The sequence below is a fragment of the Phalangium opilio genome, unplaced genomic scaffold (assembly GCF_054372755.1).
Source record: "Phalangium opilio isolate 3A_F unplaced genomic scaffold, DU_Popi_V2 ptg000344l_1, whole genome shotgun sequence".
NCBI lineage: Eukaryota > Metazoa > Arthropoda > Arachnida > Opiliones > Phalangiidae > Phalangium > Phalangium opilio.
Window position 1 is genome coordinate 1,243,943 of NW_028324227.1, and position 26,227 is coordinate 1,270,169.

The 26,227-nt window shown below is 37.8% G+C and overlaps 1 protein-coding gene and 2 long non-coding RNA genes across 5 annotated transcripts in view; 2 read left to right on the top strand and 1 right to left on the bottom strand.

Annotated features, from left to right (window-relative positions):
* LOC149609967 (neuronal acetylcholine receptor subunit alpha-10-like) overlaps nucleotides 1-26,227 on the bottom strand; it is an 83,036-nt gene that overhangs the window by 14,942 nt on the left and 41,867 nt on the right. For both annotated transcript variants that reach the window (XM_089860050.1, XM_089860049.1), the window contains exon 2: nucleotides 5,148-5,925. In XM_089860050.1, the coding sequence (XP_089716176.1) occupies nucleotides 5,148-5,214 (67 nt within the window). In that variant the 5' untranslated portion in view covers nucleotides 5,215-5,925. The remainder of the gene's footprint in view (nucleotides 1-5,147; nucleotides 5,926-26,227) is intronic.
* Nucleotides 3,498-5,032, top strand: LOC149609969 (uncharacterized). The gene is made up of 3 exons (XR_016376913.1): nucleotides 3,498-4,018; nucleotides 4,100-4,318; nucleotides 4,437-5,032. It is a non-coding gene; the product is annotated as an uncharacterized LOC149609969 (long non-coding RNA).
* LOC149609970 (uncharacterized) lies at nucleotides 9,811-13,212 on the top strand. Of its 2 annotated transcripts, XR_016376877.1 has the most exons (3): nucleotides 9,811-11,272; nucleotides 11,378-11,940; nucleotides 12,019-13,212. It is a non-coding gene; the product is annotated as an uncharacterized LOC149609970 (long non-coding RNA). The 2 variants fall into 2 exon arrangements; XR_016376876.1 differs by having other exon boundaries at nucleotides 9,811-11,940.

The following is a 26,227-nucleotide window of genomic DNA, read 5'->3' on the forward strand; positions in this document are numbered from 1 at the left end:
TAGCAGTCTCCTTTCTTAATTATAAATTAGTCTTTAAATGGATGTCATCTTCTAGTAAAACCGTTTCTGCGTAGTTACCCTAACGATCGATTTAAAACAGAATTCCATCAAACCTTTTTCAGAGTGAACTTCATTTCTATTGATCGGGAAAGTATCGCAGTTGCTTTTAATCCCGCATTGCATTAACGACGCGAAGCATTATCCCTAAAATGATTTGCATTATAGCACACTCTGGAGTCATTTCTTAACATCAAGAAGTGAAAAAGAACTCGGGTTAATCGTCTTTATCCATCCATGAGCGCAGTAATCGCTACTGACAATTCCTCAGCTATATCCCTAGAGAAAGGACGCGGCTTTTAAGATATGAAAGCCAATTTGTCGAAGCGCTTGCAGGGGCTGCTGGGAAAATAATATTTAGATTTTTTTTTCTTTTCTTTTCTGTCTTTCCGGGAGCGCCACCATTATAACCTTTAAAAAGATTTATTCGTTATTGCCGCCTCTGTAAGTACTAGTCGGTGCGGTACGGCCCCCGTTTCTCTTTAAAGGTCTGCTGCATCTTAGCTACAGAAATTAAAGGGCTAATCGAGGGGTTGGACATTCTGAAATCACTATGTAAGTCGCAAAACGACCACAATATCTCTACTCGAATTAAGAATTGGCCACGATTTTTGCGCTCCAAGGATAAATTTAGCATATCCCAACTCGAAGGATGAGTCTATTTCAATATCCCCTATCCAATCCAGTTCTAAGGAAGAATTTACCTTAATATTATATAACTACAAAAATTAAATTATTGAAATATCCTAAGTTTAAAGGTGAAAGTTTTGTTATTACAACCCAACTCTAACACTAACATTTCTGCGATGCTGTAATATCCCAACTCTAAGGATGAAATTACTGCAATATCCAATTTCTAAGGATAAAATTACTGCAATAATCATGTTATCCTTAGGTATTAATTAAATATCAGTGTCTCTACTGGAATGACGCAAAGTTCATATTATATTCTTCGAAATCTGAAAATGCTCTCCGACCCCTCGAAAAACATAGAAGCGGGCCTAAATCTTCCCACCAAAAAAAATCGGACGAATGAGGAAGAAAAAGTGGATGCTGGATAATGTTTTTCTTGGACGAATCTTTTTTCTTGCATTTTATTTCGTCCATGATGACCCTGTGAACAAAGGCTTATAGTATAGAAGCAAGGGTAAATAAGGACTATAAGCACAAGGTCCTTTTCGTAACTGCATTAGGCACTATTAATCGGGCGACACTGGATAGAAACAAAAGAAAAGAACGCTCCGAGCTTTCATTCGCAATCGGCAATTAACGGGTTTGCCTTTTTTGCCATTCGTTTAAACGGATACAGCTTTTCCAACCTTCTTTTCCGTCCGTCGACTATAGTTATGGCTTGGATTAGACAAGCTCTAAATTGAGCCTTCTCCCGGGATGGCGATGCATAGATGGGATATGTGGGGATTGCCTAACTTCGAGACAGTTTCCTCCACGGCACTCCCTTTTAACTATAAGAGGATTAAAAGGGCGAGGCCCCTTACGTCTAAACTTCCCCACGAGCGAAAGCTTTACGTATAACATAAAGTTTAGAGCCAGCTAGCCATAGTAACGAAGAACTTCAACACGTTTATAAAGATTATGTCCTAACTATTTCTCAACGGGATTAATTATTGTAGGATTTTAGAGTTTCAATTCGCTGTTGAAACTTTGTTGAATATTGTAAGGGGATTTCCAATTAGTAGTGTTAAGTCTGCCATAAATTAAAGGATGTGTTCGTAGGGTCAAACTGAGCGGAAAATGTCAAAGATCATCCGTGAGTCTACAACATTTAATTACGGAGATACGGGCTCCCAAACATTGCTTGGCCCTTAAAACAAGGTAATAGTCACAAATGTGGAGTAACTAGCTTTACTTTACCAGCGCACGTTTTCACTTGTACCCATTTAAAAGTACTTTTAGCTAAAGATTCAATAAAATTTCTAGATTGAACACTATTGAAGTCTGAAGTTCTGTCTTACCAGGGATAGATTTAATTTTAGAAGTAGGAATTGAGAACAGAGTAATCTGGAAAGGCTTAGTACAGACTATGGAAAATGGACGGCAAAATTGAGTGTAGGCCTAGTCAATTCTCGCTTGTCGTTCTCGAACTAGCTCGAGCTGTAAGTCTCTAGCGTTCTTATGGAACGTATCTTATAAATTTAAGTAAGGTTTAAGCAAAGAGAAAGTCTGGACTATCCTATCTTTTTGTGTAGCCGCGGGTTAAACCTAGCAAACTTCTTTTCCTTCAACTCTTTACTTAGTATTTCCTAATTTTAGTTAATGCCTTTCGGTCCACGAAGAAGATACCATCGTTAAGTGAATACGGTCGACATTCTCTCAGAATGAGAGAGAGGGAGAGAGAGAGGGGGGGTGGTACATCTATAGGAACGTCGTTAATTAAATGGAATTCTTAACATCAGCTACAAAATGAAGTGGTTTTTTTCAATTAAAGGCCTTTTCTACAGTCTTTAAACCAATTCATCAAGGATGAAAAGTTGTTGAACCAAAATAAAGCCTTTTATAAAGAACTCTATACGATTACTTTGACAGGGAACTCGAGCGAGGTTCAATATACCCTTGAGTACAAAGAAAATGTCGCACACTCCAATGGTAGATTGGAGTAAGCTTGTACCTTTTCGCGAAATGGCTTATGGATATAAAGATAAAAGAGAGTAGTTTTGGACCTAAGGACAGAAAAACATTCGAATGAGATTCTGTATGGAAACGAGAAAGCAGGTGCTCTTATTCCTGCGGGGATATTTTCCCCATCTTTGCCCTTTTTTGGCCAGGTTTAAGCTAAGGCTTAGGAAAAAGCGTGTAGCGTCTAGGGACTATTAATGATCGCAAATAAGGCTTGGCCTTCTTTTTTTCAGGTTAACCTTAACTGGTAAATGTTGCTACTAGGCCTAAATCATAAGTTCATAAGATGTGTTCCATAAGTTTGACACTGATTACAAACTGGAGCTTGTGATGAAGTGACGTCGGTGAAACGGTATAGATTCTCGTAAAGCGACGTCTGGTGAGGCGCTGTCAAAGGGTTAGTACTACAAACTATACAGGAAGATGGACTGCAAAACCGCGTGTAGTCAATTCTCGCGTTGATCTCGGATTAGCTTCTAGTAAGTCTCTAGCATTACGAAGTATATGTAGAGTCATACTTATGGAACATATCTTATAAACTTATGCTAAATGCAATATACATTTTGCAGCTCACATCTCGCGCCCCTCTTGCCCCCAAATAAGATTAACGTTTGAAGTTCTCTCCAATGGCGTGTAACAGAAAGGACCCGGTTACTTTCTCATCTAACATTCGAAAAGTTTTACGAATTTGAAGAAAGTTTCGAAACATTGTAGCGGAAACGCAAATTACCTTCGTTTACTCTGGGGTACCGCGAAAAAAGTACAAAGAAAGATTTCATCTCCAGAGCACAATCTATTTTGAACCTATTTCCCATTGTAAGAATTATTTAAATTGTGCGCAATTACTTTATTATAATTTAAACTTTACATTATCTCGCCAGTAGCAGTGTGGGAAAGATGACTGTGACCAAAATTACATTTACTGGTAAACACGTTATTATAGTACTTCCCATTTCCTATAATCAACTTTCGACCAAACCGTGTTAGCTAGACATATAATTTCACCAACAGCCATAACCTCGACAACTAATTTCGCTAGATACACTAACCCTGAGAAATTTAGACTAGGATATATTTTACTTTTAAACAAGTTTGTACTTTTAATCTTACTTTTAAACTCATAATATTAGAAAGGCAAACAAAATAACAAATAAAGCTTGCTTGAATTGTCCTCGCGACAAAACCTTAAATAAAAAAGTAAAAACCAAGACTCATATGTTATTTAAATCCTCCGAGTTCTGACTGAAATTACACTACATCATCGTGCTACCATTGTTACCACGTGTAAAGTATTTCCCAACATACTACGTGGGGATTAGGAGAAATGGTTAAGTTGTCTTCTTATTTTTAAATATTAAACCATCCAAAAACCAACCTGTTTTTTAAGTTCCTTAAAATTTTATTTCAGAATTGTATAGAACATTATGACCGTATAGGATATGGTAGAGAGAGAGAGAGAGAGAGAGAGAGAGAGAGAGAGAGAAAATTATAGCCGCGCTTCTCAGAAGCTTATCTTTTTTTCCCGGAGGTTGATGTAATTGGATGCGGTTTTTCAACGCTGTGTGTAGTTAGGCTTAGATCTCGTGTTTTTCCACGAGTTTTTTGGTAACTCTACACTGTACACGAGGTATGGTACCCTTGTTATTTTTTATTTTACCTTTTCCCCTCCTTCTCTTGATTTGCAAGATGAGAGGGGGAAGAAGAGCATTAAATCCACATTAAGGTTAGTTTTTTGTACATTCTAGCAACGTGCCTTGCCTTGATTGGACGTAGGAGATAAGATAGGAGAGCTTAATTAAGCTTATAGCGCATCCCTCACTCGCGGTATAAACCGTTACACTTCTAGTTAATCACGGCACTATGTTTCAAGGGTTTTAGCCTGATTAGGATATTTTCTATATATTTTTTGGCTCGGAATTAGAGGCACTATTTGGATATTTTAGGTCAAAATTAGGCAAGACTCTTAAGCTGAAACTATATTTTAGAGAGTTATATTCAGGTATGCTTTTTAAAATATTTTCAAGCATTTTGAAGCAATCAGAGTAATGTTATGTTTATCAATCTAATCAAATTATTTTCCACTTTAAAATAGTAAAAGCTACCTCAATTTTTAATGTTTTGAATTTTTAATCTATAAATTCTCAAAACTATCAACTCCTCGGAGGATTCTGAATCAATTCGAATATACTGTCTGTACACTTGGCAAATTTTCTCGTTAAAACGTTTCTGAAATTACATTCGGATAAGTGGAAAAGCATATTACTATATAGTGAGTGAAGTTCTCAAGAACTTATTTGCAACCATTGGAAAAGCGAAACTAATAGATTGATTACGATTTAAATACTCAAAACAAATCCTAGTATAAAGTCAACAATGAAGTGACAAACATTGATCTACGAGAGTCAAATGAAAAGCAACCGGAACTCGGTTGGGGAAAAAAGTAAACGGAAACTGACCATTGAAGCCGATGAGAAGAAGTAGCCAGCAGACACGGCCGAACGGCGACGGTGTTTCGCTCTTCATTTCCGTTAGTGCTCCTTCTTCAGTTGGCGGCTGCGGTGTCGATCGCCGACAGTGGCTATTGTCCCGCTCCAACAGTGGCGGTTTACTTCCGCTAAGAAGGGTGGTAGTGGTGGTGGTGCCCGGCACGATGGACGTCCGCGGCGAAGGTTAACTGCTGCCTTACTCCCTCTCGTATGGGTCCTCCGACAGAAACTTCTAGCCGAAATTCGACTGCGACTCACCGTAATCCCGCGACTTAATAAAGAGCGGAACTGGAGACACATTTATTGACTGAAACACGGCCAGAGGGACGCGTCCGAACCCCTCCCGCTCATCGCCCGTCACTCTCGTACAACGAGTCAGGAGAGTCCGTGAGAGAAAAGGACATTCTGCTTAGAGGAGGAGGATGATTCGAAGCGCTCCGTATAGAAAAATTGAGAGACAGACACGGAGAGGCTAGAGAAGACGAGCGAGATTCCTCCAAAACTGCCTCTTTCGCCTCACTCTCTATCGCTCTCGAGTGATAAAATAGGTGATTCTCTATCTTGGTCACCGCGTTCGCGAGTCGTAGAAATTCCTCTTTCGTTTTAAGAGGGGACTAAGATTGCCAGAACGACGCACCCGAGCAATCAGTAGCGAAATAACAACGAGTTTTGTTGGTCTCGAACAGCCGCGGGTTATACCGACGTTGAACGAACTTTAATCGTCAGACTCGGAACTCGCAAACTCGAACTGCAAATAAAAAGAAAAAGAAAACTCTCTTTAGATTTGTCGGAACAATTTATCACCATGGAAATAAGACTAAACTGAAGTAAAATAATAAGTTTTCTTTTCATGGTTCATCCTTACGAAATATATATCTAGACTATTCAGTTTCGTGACATCTTTCGCCTACTAATAAAATTATAGTATATGAATTCTTTCGTATCAAGTTGATCAAATTGGACTATTTTTCTAAAACTCCGTTGTCGCACGTGCCGGAATGAACTATAACAAACATTTTTTTGTTAAATATGCAAAATCATCGTATTCCAAAAGTTTTAAAAAATTCAGGAATATTTATTTACGTTGGCCTACATTCTCTTCGTACTTGTATTTCCTCTATATATTTTTGTTTATTCTAAATAAAGGCTTAGGTCAAACTTGTTATACAATTCGATAAAATTGATCTTCAAAGTTTAAGAAAACTTACATAAAAAATATACGGGAAACCAACGTTTGAAAAATATACGTATACATTTTTTTCAGTCTATATTTATTCTATAACATTTTTGAGTTTGTGTGTATACAGGGTGTTTCTGAAAAGTCCATCACAAATTAAGGGGCGTGTTTATGGGACCAAACTGAGCGGAAAGTACCAAAGAACATGGGGTGTACAACATTTTGTTACGGAGATATGGCCTTCCAAACATTCGCCCCTAAAACAAGGAAATATCCAAAAATGAGGAGTAACACTTAAGACCGACTAACCAGCTTGTTTAAAATTACTAGACAATTTCAATAGCCTTTAATCGAACAATTGATTTCTACCTTTACTAATCAGAAGCGTATAAATGAGTAGAAGTATGCCTACGGTGGTAATGTAAAATTAATCCCAAGTGACATGATGTTTCAAGATCTTCCCAGCACCAAGTAAAATGGTTCTGATTGAAGGGACTTTTATTAGCACAGCGTAAACAACGTTATTTTCAGGAATTAGTCCAAATGTCCACGGGCGGCATTACAAAAACGAGGCAGTCTTTCGAATGATACTTGGACATGTTGGAAGATCCCTGGCTTGTTCCTGTTATCTCAAACCGTAAAAAGCTACGCAAATCTTCATCATCACGGACAACACTCTTGTACGTTAGGTATGACCTTGAGAAAACCTAAAAGGACATCTCGAATGTATTTGAAAAACCCATCGCCAATTAAGGGGCGTGTTGTTTGTTTCCAACAGAGTAAACTCGCCCAGAGAACAATTACAATGCAGAGCCACGTTTCGGCGTTAATGGCCCACAAAGGTGGTCCCAAAAACAAGAACAAACTTTAATTTGTTTCGTTCAGTAAGTGTTTCATGTGTCATAGATAAAACGCCATGATTAATGCACGAAGAAAATGAATTTATTGACAAGTTTTAACATTTAATTGCAACTAGTTACAAAAATTGTTCAAAGTGTTCACCACCCGCGTTAAGGCACACATTAGCACGTCTTACAAATGATTCCCTTACACGTTGAAAAATGCCTGGAGTTTCGCGAATTGTTTGACAGCCGTGAATTATTCGTCGACGTAGCTCTTCAACATCGGGCACTTCAGTCTGATAAACTAAGTCTTTCAGGTGGCCCCAAAGAAAGAAATCACAAGGGTTCAGATCGGGTGATCGAGCAGGCCACTCCACAGGTCCACCTCGACCTAACCACCGCAAAGGGAAGGTCGCGTTAAGATAATTTCGGACCGCGATGCTGAAATGTGGTGGTGCACCATCGTGCATGAACCACATTCTGTTTACCAAACCTAAGGGTACGTCTTCGAGTAGTTCCGGTAAATCGTCCCGTAAGAACTGCAAGTAAGCCACACCGTTTAACCTGGGCTCTAGGAAATATGGCCCAATTAAATTGTCACCCACAATACCACACCACACGTTTAAACTGAATTGTACTTGGTGACTTCTAACGCAAGTTGCGTGGGGGTTTAGCTGGGACCATTGATGTTTATTATGTAAGTTAATAATACCATCCCGTGAAAAGTTAGCTTCGTCAGTAACCAACAAATCCCGTGGGAAATCGATATCGTTTACTTTAGCCAGAAACCACTGACAAAACGCCGTGCGTCGTGGGTAGTCCGCTGGATTCAAACCTTGAACTTTTTGAACATGGAAAGGATGAAACCGGTGGCTTCTGAGGATTTTCCACACGAGCGTGTGGTTTACGCCTAATCGGCGACCAACTTGGCGGGTACTTGATTCAGGCTCGTCCTCGAAAATGGTGAGAACTTCGTCTTCTACGGCCTCTGGGATGGCTCTCGCTCTAGGTTGAGGTCCAGCCGGTTGGATTCGTCCATCTTGCCTCAAACGTCTGTCCACAGCCTCGAACGTCAGTCGATTTGGTAGTCGCCTCTGCGGAAATCTTTCCTGATACAAGCGTACAGCTGCAGCGGCATTCCCCTCGGCTAGTCCATACATTAGGTGCATATCCGCATATTCGGCATTTGTGAAGAAAGGCATTGTAACAGACTTCGTTGAATTATGAGTTTAATAAAACAAACACATGTACGTGAAACCTCTTTCATTCCTTTCTTAAAAAACATAGTGCTCTGTTTTAGTGCTCTGTTTTTTAAGAATAGGCGAAGTTCTCACTATTTTCGAGGACGATCCAAAAACAAGCAGCCGCCAATTGGTTTGCTGATTAAAAAAAAACCACACGCAACTTGCGTTAGAATTCACAAAGTACAATTCAGCTTAAACGTGTGGTGTAGTATTGTGGGTGACAATTTAATTGGGCCATATTTCCTAGAGCCCAGGTTAAACGGTGTGGCTTACTTGTAGTTCTTACGGGACGATTTACCAGAACTACTCGAAGACGTACCCTTAGGTTTAATAAACAGAATGTGGTTCATGCACGATGGTGCACCACCACATTTCAGCATCGCGGTCCGAAAACTTGTCAATAACATTTTCTTTGTGCATTAATCATGGCGTTTTATCTATGACACATGAAACACTTACTGAACGAAACAAATTAAAGTTTGTTCTTTTGTTTGGGACCACCTTTGTGGGCCATTAACGCCGAAACGTGGCTCTGCATTGTAATTGTTCTCTGGGCGAGTTTACTCTGTTGGAAACAAACAACACGCCCCTTAATTGGAGATGGGTTTTTCAAATACATTCGAGATGTCCTTTTAGGTTTTCTCAAGGTCATACCTAACGTACAAGAGTGTTGTCCGTGATGATGAAGATTTGCGTAGCTTTTTACGGTTTGAGATAACAGGAACAAGCCAGGGATCTTCCAACATGTCCAAGTATCATTCGAAAGACTGCCTCGTTTTTGTAATGCCGCCCGTGGACATTTGGACTAATTCCTGAAAATAACGTTGTTTACGCTGTGCTAATAAAAGTCCCTTCAATCAGAACCATTTTACTTGGTGCTGGGAAGATCTTGAAACATCATGTCACTTGGGATTAATTTTACATTACCACCGTAGGCATACTTCTACTCATTTATACGCTTCTGATTAGTAAAGGTAGAAATCAATTGTTCGATTAAAGGCTATTGAAATTGTCTAGTAATTTTAAACAAGCTGGTTAGTCGGTCTTTAGTGTTACTCCTCATTTTTGGATATTTCCTTGTTTTAGGGGCGAATGTTTGGAAGGCCATATCTCCGTAACAAAATGTTGTACACCCCATGTTCTTTGGTACTTTCCGCTCAGTTTGGTCCCATAAACACGCCCCTTAATTTGTGATGGACTTTTCAGAAACACCCTGTATATATAAGCTTATTTTCCTACTGTTCTTTCTGCTGGAAAAATATATATATGTTCATACGTGTGTAAAGTAAACTTTTGGGGAAGAATTGAATATTTTCTTTGGGTAACGTCTTATATTGGAGGGATGAGGATGGAGAGGAAAGGAGGAGAGATGGAGAGTGAGAGAGAAGGAATCGAGATTCGCCCGGAGGTGATCTCTTGTTATCCTGACGTTTTAACTTCAGCGTCCGGATTCGGAAAACCGGAGCGCCCTCGAGTATTCCCAACCAGTTCTCTTGGGCAATGATCGAATCTACAATACCTCCTTTTCCTTAGACGAATTTCTAGGTACCAGAATGTGAATGGCTAAGAAAACCAGGAACAAGTGCAGTTTACCGGGCACTTTATTAAATTGAAAATAACAACTTTATTTTATATATTCGAATTCACCACACTCAAAATAGCTAGAGACAACTTTGGTTTTAAAATGCTTTGGAAAACCAAAATCCAAAATATGTTTTTTCATCATTGTTATTTGCTTCTGATTCAAATGAATTTTTGAAAGAGGAAAAAGCGTAAATTGAAGAGACAAATCTAGAAAAACAGATCGACTTTAGGAGTGTATCTTTAGGGTTAGTGTAATGTTGCGTGTCTCGTCAACCAACAAAATAAGGGAGAAAGAGAGGAAACGATACGCCTTGGAATTAGTTTCTGATCCTTTTACGCGTGTCGCCATGATGTCCGAGCTCTTCTGTTTTTTCCCTATTTTTGTCTCGTTCCTTTAGCCTATCACCTTTTTCTGGTTTTTTTCCCATCCCTGGGAGAAGTTTACACGAGTGGCTACTTTCCTTTTTTCGCTATCATCCCCTATATCCCGAGTGTTTCTTTAGGAAGTTCAGGAACACCGCCAAGGAGGATCCAATTAAAAGATCCGACCTTTTCTTGAACCCCCATCTCTTCCAACTACGCGACTCTCCATCTCTATCTGCCTCGTTCTCTACGCCTACCACGTCGGGCGTACGCTTAATTGGGCCTCGAGAACCTACTAAAAGAAACTACTCTTCATCCGTAGCTATTCTTGGATACGCATCCTGGTACAGTTGAAGAAAATGCGAGAACTCTAAGGGCTATTGATAAGGGAATGAAATTCGCTTCTAGGTGATACCTAACAAGCTTATTAAAGCTAAAGCTAAAAGAAGAAGAGGGTAAGAGAATATACTTTAGGTTCTTCAGCGGAATGGTAAAAAAATACCCAGGATGCTCTAGGGTTCCCGCCTCGTTTCTTTTGCTGGATCTGTACAAAAGAAGGAGCGATGAACTTCCAAGGAGATGAAGATGAAATGCAATAATAGGCGCCACTAATCACACTGGATTCATATTACTTTACTTGGTACTGTACAATCAGGAGTAAAGAAAAAACCAGTACGGTATACTCCGCGATTCTCTAGCTAATCCATATCAGTGACGTCTCTCTAAGGTGAGAAATATCGCGAGAGACACAAGTTTAACCTTTATAATTAGTTATGCTGCGCCAAATTTATGAGAGATCTCAAAGCGCTCGAGAAAATTCCACCTTCGCAAGTTCAGTCATCCAACTCTTTCTAAAAATTTCAAACGCTTCCATTAGTCATAGATGTAAGTCCCGAGGTACATTGTTAGAGTTGAACCTTTGCTATAATGAGCGTTGAGGAGAATGGATGATTTTCATTACAAAATTGTATAATAAGCACGTTTTTCTAGGGTAGATTGATTCTGATGAAGCGAGAGAAGTGTGGATTCAAAGTTTTGACTTGTTTGTCAAGGGATATTCCTTAAAACTGACGCCTGAATTGCAAGTAAGACGAATATCAAATGTACCAGTTTCATAAATCACGGTCAAATTCCAAGTGTTTGTCCAAATGAGTTGTGTCAAAAAGAAATAAGTCCTCGCTAAAAACAACCTTCACGCGGAGCTTCCAGCAACTCCAATGAATAAATAATGTTCTTCGAGTTTGCTATGTCCATTATACTGGAAATTGCTTACCAAATTTACTAGACGGAAATTCATTCCAAGAACCAACGTTCACAGTCACAATAATCACCCGAAGCAGAAAATTCAGTAATAAACGGAATTTCTGACCCTGAACAGCACCTTGGCAGACGAAATGAAAAATGGATCTAGGAAAGTCTTTTTCCGGTCCATTACCAGTGTGCCGCAAAAGAACACACCCAGTCAATCAACCTCTGAACTCCAAATGCGGGCAGAGCCGAATTCCAAACAAAAGAGCTTTTGGTTTCGAGCGAAGGCCTTAGAATAAAAACCGGTATGCAAAAATATTTCCGGAACTTCAGTATTTGAGAAAAGGGGAAGTCAAAGAACAAGCTCCTTTAAAATGTTTCAGATGGGGGATGGAAAAAACTTAGTGGAAATCCATTTGTCAAATAGTCGAAGGGCGGACTGAGAGGCGGCAAACCGTACCAGATGTCTTCCGTCAAGCCTGATAACTAAGCCTAATCTCGGCTCAGCTACCATAAAAAAACGTTTGCGCATCGGACAAAAAATTTCCTTTCATCTGCTTATCGGAAATCGAGATGCCACCCGACCAGATACCTTAATTTAACCTCTGACAAAAAATATTTCATAGGGACATTATGAAACCGCTTTCAACCAATCAGCCTATTTCGGATCAAGCATTAATCGAAATTTCTTTGAAATATTTTATAACAATTTCCATACGAGACCGCGGGAAGAAAGAGGTTGTAGAAAAGATGATCTTTTTCATTGAGATCATAAACAATGGAGAGGTTGACGAAAGAGAGGATGAACTTTCTCCAAAAGGCAATGAGATAGGGTCTATATTGATAGAATTCCAAACAGCTAATGTATATTGAGCAAATAAATCCGGCTTCAAAATGTACACAGAGAGAGATAAAGAGAAACATAAGATAAACATGGACAAATTTTTCGGGTTTAATATTGACATAAGCAAAATGATTCGCTATGTACGAATGGTTGTATTAAATATAAATGGTTATATATATTAATGTTAATGGTATATAGCAACTTGCCTCTGTATCAAAAATTCTTTGTGACCTTTTAGTGAAAGACAGTAAAAAGCTAATACAGGGTACTAAATATAAATGATAAAACACGTTGCATATTTAAGGAGATGACGATAACTACAAGTATTTAAAAATCTGTATGTATTCCTGATAAAATCGGCCAATGAATGGGTGGAATTCATAAATATAAGTAATATTTGGATTTCACAGAGAAATTTCATTGGAATAACACGGAGGAGTCACCTTCCAGGCGTCAAAATATCCATGTATTTTCTACTAGCCCCTGTAGAAGTGTTTCACACGCGGTACATATTTTTCCGGAAAAGCCTGTAACCAGTGAGTATTGCGCTTTTGATGCTATTTTAAACCAACATTTGCGTGCATTTGACTTCCAATACAAGCTTCACACCAATCCATCTCGAATAATACGCCATACAATGTATTTCCCAGAACGAGGCAATAGTCCTACTCACTAAATCTACCACTTTATATCCATTTCAATAAAAGATGGAATTTCACTATTTACCCATTAACTCGGGCTACACTTTATTACGATATAATAACACGGTACTCTTCGAAATACCACTATACCATAACACTATAAAATTTATGCGGAAAACTTATCTGTATAAATGTGTTTCATACAGAATGTATCGTATGTACACGAGTTAAGTCGAAGCTATAGCTTTATAAAATTTAGTGCTTGAGCGAAAACCAAAAATTTATACTGCGAAACAATTTTAAAACAAAACTTCAGGCATGAACAGCAAAATTTCGGATATGGAAGCATTTAACGCCTATTTTCCGGGGTCATTTTTCTCTGTTCCTACATCCCGATCTGCACCCTACTGTTCGTGGAGTTCCAGTTAACGTACGTGAAGAAGGGTGAATGGGAAGTCGCCACCTAAACGGGTTACGTAAAGGGTAAAGGGATACTTAAAAGAAGCATTCGTATTATTATCATCAACAAACATTTTTGCTTTCGTTGTGGGAAAGAATATGAGTTGCCAATCATAATCCGGTTCAATATTTCACGACCTAAAATTTATTCTTGTGGGTTTGATTCTTTTATTCAACAAGATCGTACTGAAAATATTTCTGGGGTTGTTAAAGTAGGCCTTTAAGCCTTTCAACGTATTCCTTATTCTATAGCGAATAGGATACACTTTGATATAGGGGAAACAGAAAGCTCGTAAAGGGAATGATAGCCATTAGGAAGATCCCTTCCGAAGAAAGGCATTAACCCTACCCCTTTACCAACAACCCCTATTCAAAATATTACGCGGCCTTCTCCTACTCCAATAAAACTTCAGTTCCGCACTTTCAACTGCGCTAAAAGAACACTAGCCGCCACCATGACCCTAGCATCTCCTTCTAAAACGTATTCAATCTTCTCAATAACCTCCATCATCGAATTTCGATGCCATTCGCCAGTACAAGCTTCTTTTTCGAAGCTCTTCGAAAAACGGATAACGATGGAGCTGGCATTGAGAGCCAAGGTTAGCGAGTAAAACAAAAGGTTGGGATGGTGTGTTTTCGGGGCTCGCATATAAGTACAAACAGACAGATTCATGTTATAGGCTCGAAAACGCACCTTAGAAAATTTCCCTGTTACCACGAAGGGCCATGTTGAACTATATAGTAACTGCACTAAAGGGTTACTTGTAATTTTGAAAAGTCTTGCCTTGACAATAATTGGTGAGCGATTACTACTCCTTATTACCAATAAAGAAAAGTTTAAAGGTGAAAGGTCTTCCGTTTAAAAAATTTTAAAGTTACGATGTCACTTAGAAACCGTGTGTCAAAAACTAAAAAATATCTCGTAAAACTGCTTTCAAGGGGCTACAAACCTAAAAAGGTAAAATTTGGGGATATTCAGACCATGCAATAAGGTCCAACCTCTCCTGTTATAAATTATGAACCTTGACCAGAGCAAGGAGGATTATGCACGATGCCAACAGATGTTCCACTATAGAAATTTTGCCTGTGGAAGGAAAAACATACCGATATACAAGACTCCCAGCCGCCCGGTTTCGAACTAAGCCCCAAACTAACACCTTTTCCTGCTATATTACAGATAACGTCGGGGTCGAGAGGGTAATACCAGTAATACTTCATGTGCTAAGGGAAGAAAAACAAACTAATAGATATTTTTGGAGAGATATTTTTTCTGTTTTAGGTTATTCGAAGGATGTTCATGCGTTTTTCATGATTGTAAATTAGTGTTAATGTATGAAGTCTATAAAGTCGTTTCATTCATTTCATCCCTTGGTTTCATTGGTTAACATTAATAGTTACTGAATTACTATATTATAAAAATCTTGTTTAACAATCTAAGCGCTGTCGGAGCGTTACTAACAGAAAGAGAGACAAAACTAGGGCGTCTTACTGTAATTCTATCTCAGCGCTATCTATGATAATTTGAATAAACTGGTTTATTATTGCTTTGCGGCATCTCTACTGGGATATGATAAAAGTATAAGAAGGATTGCAGTTTTAAATTACAAACTTCACGAATAATAAATAATGTTTACATTAGTTAAAGAGTGAGTTATTGTTATAGTAAAGGCATAATATATATTCCGCAAGCTCGCATTCAATCAAATTATAGTTTAAACTTTAATCTCTGTTGCATTATAAAACTTACTACCAACTCTAACAATCTTTTTTTTTTATAAAATTTAAAAAAAACAAAATCCATCTGAAATGGAGCGTAAACAGCGGTTTTGTAATGGAAAGCAAGATGGAATTACAAAAGATCTACAGATGGTATTCACTGTAAAAAAATTACAGAAGAAAAAAAAAGAGTTTTGTGGGATTTATATTTTTGATCCTAAATGAGATTTCTAGAGTCATTTTTTTTTCTTGGAAAACGGAAAGGGAAGGATTCTTATAAAAAGAAAACTGTATCGCGATTGTTTAGACCTCACACCGATCGATGCCAAGATAAGGTTGCCACGGATTTACAAGAAAAAATATTCTGAGGATTTATGGAGATTTTATGAAATCAATAGACCTAGGTGAATTTGAATAAATCGAAATTCACCAATTAGCATTAAATGTAACTAACAATAAGCGTGTTAACGTCCATAATCTGGGCGTTCCCGAAAATATATTGAGAAATTTACCCCAAAAACTGTACCTCTAGCGCTCTAAATTAAAGATATCTCAAGTTTGATGTATGAGAAATCACATTTCATTTCCACAAAAATTATTAATTTCAAAATTTCATTTCTGCGCGTGGCTCTAAAAATTACCTAAGTCAGTCGCTGAAGAAAGATTGACAAAAAACACCCCCAAATTCATAAGCGCCACAGTCATACTCCATACTTCATCCAAAAAAACCCAGAAAGTAAAAAAAAAAAACAAAAACAAAACAACGAGAAGTCAGCCGAAAGGCGGTGCGTCAAACAATCACTCTACCTTGGAAACGTTCCAAATAGTGGTTTGTAACTATCCTTAAGACTTGGTTCCCTCCTTAGGCAATATATTGTATTGGTTTTTATACTTTCTTGTCCTGAAAGCTCTTCGCATTCCACCCCTGGGGAAGGATTTCGGAATCGAGCTAAATCTACTAGAGCTTTTTTTCTCTATCATTAAACTCCGGAATGAAGTAAGAAAAAGGGCGGGGGATAAGGGGGATGGGGGAATGAAGTTAGGTTCAAAGAACAATGTGTAAGCCTGTCCTAGTCCATAATAGTATCTGTATACCTTCTTTCTCCCTGGAATGTCGACGTCCGAAGAGAAGAAAACAAATCCTTCACTCGCGGGGTATGTTGGAGAAAGGCGCCATATTAAAGAATAAATCTCACGAGAAAAATCACAATTTAGAAATACAATGAGGCTCAAATAAAATTAATTTTAGAAAATGTGTTCAGGGATGTTTCAAGTCGGATTAATTCGTCTTCGTTTGTTTCAATTTACTATTGACGGTAAGGCGCTGTTAAAGGCTTGGTACAGACTAAATAGGAAGATGGACTGCAAAACAGCGTGTAGTCAATTCTCGCTTGTCGTTGTGGAACTGGCTCTTAGTAAGTCGCTAGCATTACGAAGCATAGGTAGTGTATCTTAAGAACTTATGTTACTAGTAATAAAATAAATTTTTAACGACCAAGGCTTACGAAATCAAAGTGTTCAACATTTCTCATTTAAAAAACAATTATGTTATCGGTTGCATATTCCTTGAACTCAATCGTATAGAATCTAGTGTTAACGAAAACATGGCTTTTCTAAGAGTGAGATTTACCCTTTAAGAAGTATCCCGGAAAGGAATGGCTAGGGTGGACGTGACAAGCAGGAACAAGGAGACAACCAGACATTACCAAACCGGGAAAGTGGAATATAATGGCCTACAGCCCCTACAACGTTTTTTGAGGTAAATTGCGTCTTTTTTGGCGGCTACGGCCAAATGACTTAAGGAATAAAACAAAAAAGTGGGTGAAAGCATTATTCATTAGAGAAATTTCTTTCTTTTTAAAGAGATGATATTGTGGCAAAGCAAAAATAAATGGCTGGAAAAATACCCCTAGGTTTTTCTTTGTGGTCTAATATAAAAAGATCAAACAGAGACTTTGGATGAGAGTTCTGTAACATTACTTAATAGGTATAGATAAAGTAAAACCTCTTTAAAAAATTCACTTTCTAGGCCTGGAACCTAGAACGTTAGATATATCAAGAAGAAATTCCGTCTCCGCGAAATCTTCAAAATTCATTAAATCGTATTTAAAAAATGAATTTTAATAAACCTTGCCCTTTAAGCCTTTTGGTTGTTTAACTCTAGTTTTCATAATGAGAAAAAAAAAGTTGAACGAAAGATAATCAGAAGACCGGATATCCGGTATCAAAACCCTCGACAGTGTAGAAGTATAGTCTTTTCGAGAATACAAAAAAGATAGACATATACAGGGTGTTTGTGAAAGGTCCATCAATAATGAAAGGGCGTATTTATTGGGCCATTTTGAGTCGAAAATGTTCTATGACATTTTTCCGTTCGGGCCACTGTTTTCAAGTTATGATTGGAGTAATTTACGGATGACCCCTTAAATTTAATTAAGAAATTGAAAGACAGCGCTAATTTAATGAAGGGGTCATCCCTAAAATATTCAAATCATAACTCGAAAACCGTGGCTCGGACGGCAAAATGTCATAGAACATTTTCGACTCAAAATGGCCCAATAAATACGCCCTTTCATTATTGATGGACTTTTCACAAACACCCTGTATAGATCTGATAGAATGTATTCAGAGAGAAGTCCGGATGGGATAAAATCTTCTTCCTTTTATCAGTACAGAGGCGAATATACTTTCCACTTTAGTTGGTACTAGCGCGAGCCAAAAAATAAATAACCACTAAGTAAACGCAAACTCCGGCTCGGGAGAGTTTGACCGCCGTCCGGACAGTGTACAGGGGGTCCTTTGGAAGGGTCCGGAGGGACGGCCCGGGTTTGTCTGATGTGTTAAGGCCTAGCTACTACCAAGGGAAAAATGTCGGGCATCACGGTAGTCCCTTAAATCGATTTCGCGAGCAAATAAGGCCTCGACGCTATAGTCGCTTCCGAGACTCCCGTAAAAGCTTATGTATTGTTTATGAGAAGATCCTTCCTTAAAAAGCATCGACCGACAGATAAGAAGAGGTAAGGTCGGACTCTTGTCATTTTCATTTGATTGCGGGATTTGGGAATGCGAGAGAGATCTTGAGGTTCAAAGGGTTATGCTGGGGTTGTATTGAGATGTCAAAGTAAAGAAGGGGTCTTTGCCGCTTTGAAATCAATTGTGGTAAAGGCATGGGAAAAAATGAAACACGTCGTATATTTTTTCTGTAGACCACATCTATATTTCCCCAATTGTTGATGGTAATCCGGTGTGATCAATATTGACCTTGTTAAAAGTTCAAGCTATATGACATATATCATGAAATCTGCAGTATTTGCAATTCTTAACATACTCAAGAGCTACTGTAAACGAAATCAAGACCTTCATTCTGTAAAAGATAAAAGAGTACAAACAAGACTTTGGCAACTTTTCGACCCATTGTTGTAACCCTTTATTATTCTTTGGGAGTCGTCACGCCTTTTATGCAGGGCGAGAGAGAGTTTGGAACTTTGGATGTAATAACTTGCTGATGCGTATGTTACGAATAAACTAAGTACTTGAGAAAACAGAATATAAAACCTTCGTTGTTTGTTGTTCGAACAATCTTCAATATCAACAAACATTTTTCTATATTTATTAAACCTTGTTTGACTTTCTAATAAGCATCGGTACGAACGAGCAATTTCGAAATTGTCAGAATATACAATCAGGGAGTCGTAACTTAAACTAGAAGGATGGAATAAATTCGCTGGATGAAAAGCTTTATCTTATTGGTTCTTTTAAACCCGCGTCACGAGGCAAAATAGCTTGACCACTTTTACGTTGACCCTCTCTCATAAGACTGCATGGCCAGCCTTGAGAATTTATTCCTTCCTATATTGTAAGATTTACCTCCCTGATACAACACACAGCTTTTAGGTAAACTATGTATTTGGCTAATTGTGTTGAAGTAATAGATCCTGGTAAAGGGATCTGTGGTGAGGCACTGTACATAGATAAGAATTGGAAACCTGGTGTATAATGAATTCTAGTGTCGTTCTCAAACTAAAACAGTACGGGTTTAGCATTACAGAGTTTGCGAATTGAAACATATATGCAACGTATATTACGAACTTGTGTTGATAAGAACACACTCTGAAAATATACCTGTTCGAAAAATTACCAAATACCGATGCAAATTATTAATTATTTAAGTCGTTATATTGAAATTTCTCATGGAAATACCAGGTATATTACAGAAAAATTAACATTTTTCTCACTGTAGCAATTTATGTTTCGAAGTACACCTATCGTTTAATAAATGTAACTATAAATAACTATAAATAACAGTTAAAATTGTAATTTAGATCATCTTCAAATTTTAATCTGTAATTCCACATCTCTATAACTGATTGAAAATAAATGTATTCGGGACTTTTTCTAGTGAAAAACGACTTTTAACATAAAACATGAAACAAAAAAGTCGATTACAAAAACCATATCGAAACGAAAACACCAAGAAAAAAATTCAGCAAAATCTAATTATAAGGCACCATCCTTCTGCACACCGGAAGACAGAACTCTTTATATTTGTTACCCTAAGCTGAATATATACAGTAGAAAAAGTAAACAAACATTTCTCCATAGCTCTCTCTATCTTTCATGTTTTTTTTGCACAGAAACGTTTTCTACTTATCCATCGCCCATTTTTACGCAGAAACCCCGTTCTTTTGTACCAAAACTAACATTTTTACACGAAGATGCATTATTAAAGGCTGGAAAGTACGGTCTAAAGATTTCTATCAAAATAATCCATAAAGTCTGTTCATTAACGAAGATTCAACGAATAAGAAACCATACTAAGGTTACTTCGAGCAAAGATAACCCTATTTTGGCGCCTTTAACTTCATTAACACGGTTAACACTAACGCGGAATGACGTATCTCTAGAGAAACTAGTCACGGATTCGCATTTTCTTCTCTTTACTCAGCAAAAAAAAATAGCGATGAAAGTTATTTTCAGGATAAATTTGCATTGGAACTAAAGGCAGGGTATAACCGCTTCTACTGTCGTTCAAAAAACGTTAGACTTGGCTTTATTCAGGGTTTACTCTTAATACGAATCTAGAACCCAAACGAGATGAAGTAAAAAGAGAAAAAAAATCTAAAAATCTATCCTTTTTCTCGTAAATTCGTTTCTATATTTTCCTATTTGCATATAGACCTACGATGAAGAAAAAAAAGCTAGTCAGATAAAAACGCAATGAGAAAAACTAGAGACAGAGCAGGTGTGCCCTCTTTTTTAGCAAGGAATAAGCACGGTATCGCTGTATCGGAGCCTGAAACAATGGGATAGCTATGGGTCTGAGATCCTCTTGAAGCACTAGGTGAGGGGGATGATCCTGAATGCATCGTGAAAACCTTTCAGGAATAAAATGAAGAGAACAATAGCCCACCAGTGATGATCGCTTTTATCCTTTTATTTTAAAGATCCACACGCGGCTCGTGGGAAGGATATGGAAAGAACTGTAGGTGATGACTATTTCAGAGCCACAATATCGTAACTTTTACCTACGAATCTACGATCAGATGTCGCTATGACCGTAACGCGAGCTTTGGCGTGATTTTACAAGAGCATACTTTCCAAAAGACACCAAGTCAGTTCCAAAATATTACCAACACAAGGCAAATTGTTAACGCGGTGTATTCGAACAAAATAGAAGGTCCAGGAATGATATCGGTCTTATTGGCAACGTTACTGATAACTATGCAACAAAACCAAGAAACTATGCTTTGAAATTTTTAAACTATTCTAAAATGTAACAAAATTTTGCTTTACGATAGTTCTTTTCTAAGAGGGTGGTTATAGTTCAAAAAATGGGCTGAAGCAAGATATAGGTGGCGATATAAAATTTGGGGAAGAGAAATTCCATGCCCATCAAAAAAGGTTTTCGCTCGCTACGGAGTGACCGGGGTTCGAGATACTAGCTATAGGGGTATGTTTTATCATGGAATCCCATTATGGAAAACGATTTTATCCATCTCACGCAGCACTCTCTTTAGTCTTTTCCTCGCAATACTACGGTATCAGAGAGAATTATCGTGATGGGAGTTGAATCTGAAGCTTTTTACTGAGCTTTTTGATCACTTTTCTGCCTCAGAGAATTAGTGTAATGTGATTAGAATCTCAAGGTTTTTACTTAAATTTTTGAAAACGTTTTTAGTCCAAGTCGGGTCACTTTTTCGTATCTAGCACTTTTACTCCTCTTGCTGTAACTCTTTTGCGAGCTAGCACCCTTTTCTTCTAGCGTCGTGTATCATGAGTTCATAAGATATGTTCCATAAGTTTGTGACTGGTTACTGAGAGCTTGTCCTGAAGTGACGTAGGTCATAGATTCTAGTAAAGCGACGCCTGGTCAGGCGCTGTCAAAGGCTTAGTACACACAGACTAAATAGGAAGACGGACTGCTAACTCTTGCTTGTCGTTCTCGAACTACCTCGAGCTGTAAGTCCCTAGCATAACGAAGTGTAGGAAATTTCATACTTATGGAACATATCTTATAAACTTATGGTGTATGAATAAAGACGGCATACTATAAATAACCGATAGGGAAAAGAATCCCTCCACCCACTATGCGGGATAGTGCAAATATAATTACGGATACTAGCTGCGGAACACTCTTCTCTTCGCTAGCGTTTGGATCTTGAGAATGAGATTTTTATCCCCGAGCTCTGAGAAAGCGAACTAAGCCTTTGATAAGACCTATATAAGAACCGGTCCGTGTTGTACGAAGAGCCAAATGGATTTCGCGAAAATTAGTACAAAAAAAAATGGAAGGAGAAGAAGAATCTCTTATCATCTTCCTCTTTATTTTTTTATTCTTATTTTTCTTCGTTAAAAAGCTTCCGAAATAAAAGGATCTATAACTAAATCTGCTTTCCGTTAAAGATATTGTCGATTGCAATCTTAAAAAGCGCAAAAATTTCGATTCTTCAAATGCAAATTACGGTTTATTGTAAGGCTGCTTAAAAATAATTCGTTTAAACCTTTGGTGGTTCATCAAAAGAAACTCAAATTTTCAACATCATTGACGATAATACTTTTAAAATTCATATTTTCTAAAGGAAAAGACGAATATTTTGAAGTGAGTAGTTATATTAACTTAGCTGAAGTCATGGCGAACTTTTTCATGGGAAATACTATACTAAATAAATTACTCGAAATCGTTCATAGAACCTACTGGACTTCGGTACCAACACCCTTCTTGAACACTTTAAAGTTTTTGTTATTGTGTTTTAATTATTTACGGAAAAACTGATCTTCCACATTTAAGTATTTAAAATAATTTACATAACAATTTATCGTACATTTTGTAAGCGGTGGAACCACCTCACACGTGATCTATCTCTTACAAGTTCGAAATTCAGGGCGTTTTAATGATTCTCGGCTTCCACATATCACACAAAGCTAAGCCTTAGCCTTCAACCAGTAAACCCAGCCCTGCAAGGCTATATGGTTCAGGTTCTGAAGCCGATTGATTTCTCTTTTTTTCCCGCCTTATCTCAAAGTAATATCATCCAAGGGGAGAGATTGGTTTCCATCCAACGTTAAGGCGTATTTAAAGGTTTTTTCCCCCCATCCAATTCAGCTTTCAAACCCCTTCTCTCTCATCGCCAAACAAGATTCAAACGATCCTCTTTCGGAAAACACGCCTGACCCCGCAATAAAAGCTTAAGTTTCGGCATGGAGGTCAAACTGTAGTTTGCGAATACATTTTTAACGAAGAAGTTCACCTCGAGCCACGGCTATACCTTTATGGAAAGCCTGGGCGGCCTCACGAGCAAGCGAGCCTTGGCTCAAAATTGTTAGTTTTATGCCTTTGAATCGGCCCGATTTCTTCCGCAAATAGTTACTCTCCGACAAAGAGTCATCAAACAGAGAAATAACTTCGGATTTTTATCAGGTCAATAAAACTAATCCTTTCTGAGGGTCATGAAAGGATTAAAGAAACATTTTGTCCAAACTTTACGAGAAATGATTCGATAGTATACAGGGTGTCATTTATGATTTGAGTTGACAATTTGAATAATGGTTAACATGATTATTTACAATATACCAATATACAGGTTATTCCTGGTAAGTCTAAGATAAATTAAGGGAAATGTTGTTTTGGGCGAATTTGATTCGAAAATGTTTGATGACATTTTGACCTAATGGACACCGGTTTCAAGTTAAGATTGAAGTATTTTACGGATGACCCCTCAATTAAATTAGCATTGTCCTTTTAATTTATTCTAGAGTTATCAGAAAAACTCTGTATATTACATCTTTAGTTGTGATTGAAGCTCACGAGATCCCAAATTAAATATTGCTTAAGCCTTTTGACACGGAATTTTCCATCTCGTAAATGGTATAAAGCAATATTTAACAGCACTTCCCGTGACTATATATACTAGTAAAGAAGGCAGTATAACTCTGAGATTACAAGAATAAGAGTCGTGATTTTTTTTTCTTCCTCAAGATTTGACCTTTTACCATTACGCGGCTTTATTCTTGTTGCGTTGCAATTAGGATGTGTTTTCGGAAGTGTCTATCGTACATTTGGAATCGTAGGCCGAATTTTATACCCTGTATTTAAGCGTGGGAAGCGAGAGAGAGTAGATTAAAAGAAAGCCGTACACTATTGACAGTAAAAAAGCGAGCAAAATACCATAAAAACGCGAACGCGCTAGAAAAAGCTTTTATCTCTATGCCTAGCTCTTGTTTTATAGCCGTTCCTTCTGTTTCCGGCATTACAAGCCAGCCTAAAATAAAAATCGTAAAAAGAAAGAAAGAAAAGGCTATGGAAAAACTGTTACTTCTCTTCATAGGCATGCACCATATTGTGGAAAGAAACTCTATGGTCTGTCTCAGTGGGAATGAGCAATATTATACACTCTAACCATACGATATTTCAACCTATATAGAGATAGATAGATGTCACTCTTCAATTCCTTGCATTTTCCAAATGAAATGAAGTTTTAGCTCAAGCATCCTACGCCGAAGCGTGCATTGGATAGAATACATAAAAAACTACGAATCTTAAAAAAGTGCACTAAAATATAAGCGAATGCGTCTTAAGACGCCTCCCTGAACTATATTTTTATATTTTTATTTCTTCTCCCCAAACGATTTGGTTGAGTTTTCTGCGGGGACACCCTAATTCCGAATTCAGAAACTGTACAGTTCTATCTCCCCCATGAACGAAGAAGACGCGTAATACATAGCCGTCATATACATAGCACCAGCACTTTAGTATCGGTTTTACCATAAAATTCGGCGTGACAATACAATGAAATTTTTACTGAACTCTTAGGTGGCTAGATTACATTCATTTCTATCGATAACTTTTACAGGAACTTTGTTTGGGATGTGATTTTAGCGATTTTGAATCGAAAATGTTCTATGACATTTTGTCGTCCGGGCCAATTTTCGTTACGTGTTGGAGGGAGGGGCTATAAGTCGGAATAACTGAAGTAAATACTAACCGTTCTCCATTCCTACTTCTAAAATTAAATCTATCCCTGATAACACTCACCCTTAGAAGCGGTAGATTTTAACCAAGATAAAGCTACCTTTTAATATAGTAACGTTAAGTCATTCCAAGATTGGATTACATGGTATACGCGTCAAGCTATTTAAAAAGGGCTTACGTTCGGTACATGTACCAGCATGCACCATACCATTTCTAATTTAAAAAAGACAGCGTGGACGAAAAAATAATACTTTGGAAATTAAATGCAAGGGGGGGGGGGTGGAATGGAGGGAAGAGGAATTAGGTAGGTATTACGCGTGACCAACGAAAAATAATGGGAAAAATTCCAATAAGGGAGGCTTGGAAAATATTTCTTTCTAATACACGCCCGTTACCAAGGCAACGGCATGGATGATGATGGCGACTCCAAATATCTCGCTTCTCGAGGAGAGAGAAAAAAATATCCCAAAACGGTTCATCTTGGCTAATTTTAAAGCCAAAAACTGGAGTGCTTTGGCTTCAAAAGAAACTTTAAATATTTGATTAGATATTTTGCAACCGAGCTAGTATTTTATTGCACGTACATGCCATGCCTTTTCCAAAACGTTTGCTACTAGATTCCCCTAGCCAAGAGAGAGGGAGGGAGAGAAAGTAAAGATGCCGACAAAAAATGAGGAAAATTCTCTCATTGCTTCAATTTAAAATTCAAATTCCAAAAAACGCTGACTTCAAAGAGCAACTTTAATTGATGTTATAACTATATTCCAAATTAACCTTTCTACAAAAATCGATCGAAAGGTGAACTTGTTTACCACTAAAAATGTCTATAGTAGCTTATATCAAACAATATCTTCAAATGTAGCTTTCCCACAAAATTTAGAGCTGCAAGGCTTAGCTTTGAATTTTTTAAAGTAACAATAATGGAGCAAAAAAATAATATTTGAACGTGCAATACCTTAAATGTATTATACCAGAACTCAAAATCCAGTTTAAATAAACAAGAGAACATTGAAGTAAAATAAACGCTTTCAAAAAGCCATTCCCAACCCTCTAACGAACCATGAAATTAAATAACAACAATAATTTATCAATGAAACTTAATTAAATCTTAAAGATCGGCATCATTTAAGATGCAATTAAGACTTCGGGGACAATTTCCTCGGGCAAATATGTAATTTTCGTGAAGGAAAAGAGAAGGTCAAACTGTGAATTATGCCATGCAGTGCTGTATTTAAGCCCGTAGCTGACGCCTGACGGTAAAATTAAGTAGAAAAGGACAAGAGGTGGAAGGAGCCCGGAGAAGCTCATTAGAGAAGCTTTTCGCGTTTCATAAAACTTAATTAAGGTATGGGCCAGGGATGATTTAAAATTTTCTACACAATAAGCACAGTGCGGGGCCCCGATCCTCTCCGACTTCCTTAACGAAGCAAATAAACCTCGTTATAACGTCACGTATGTACACT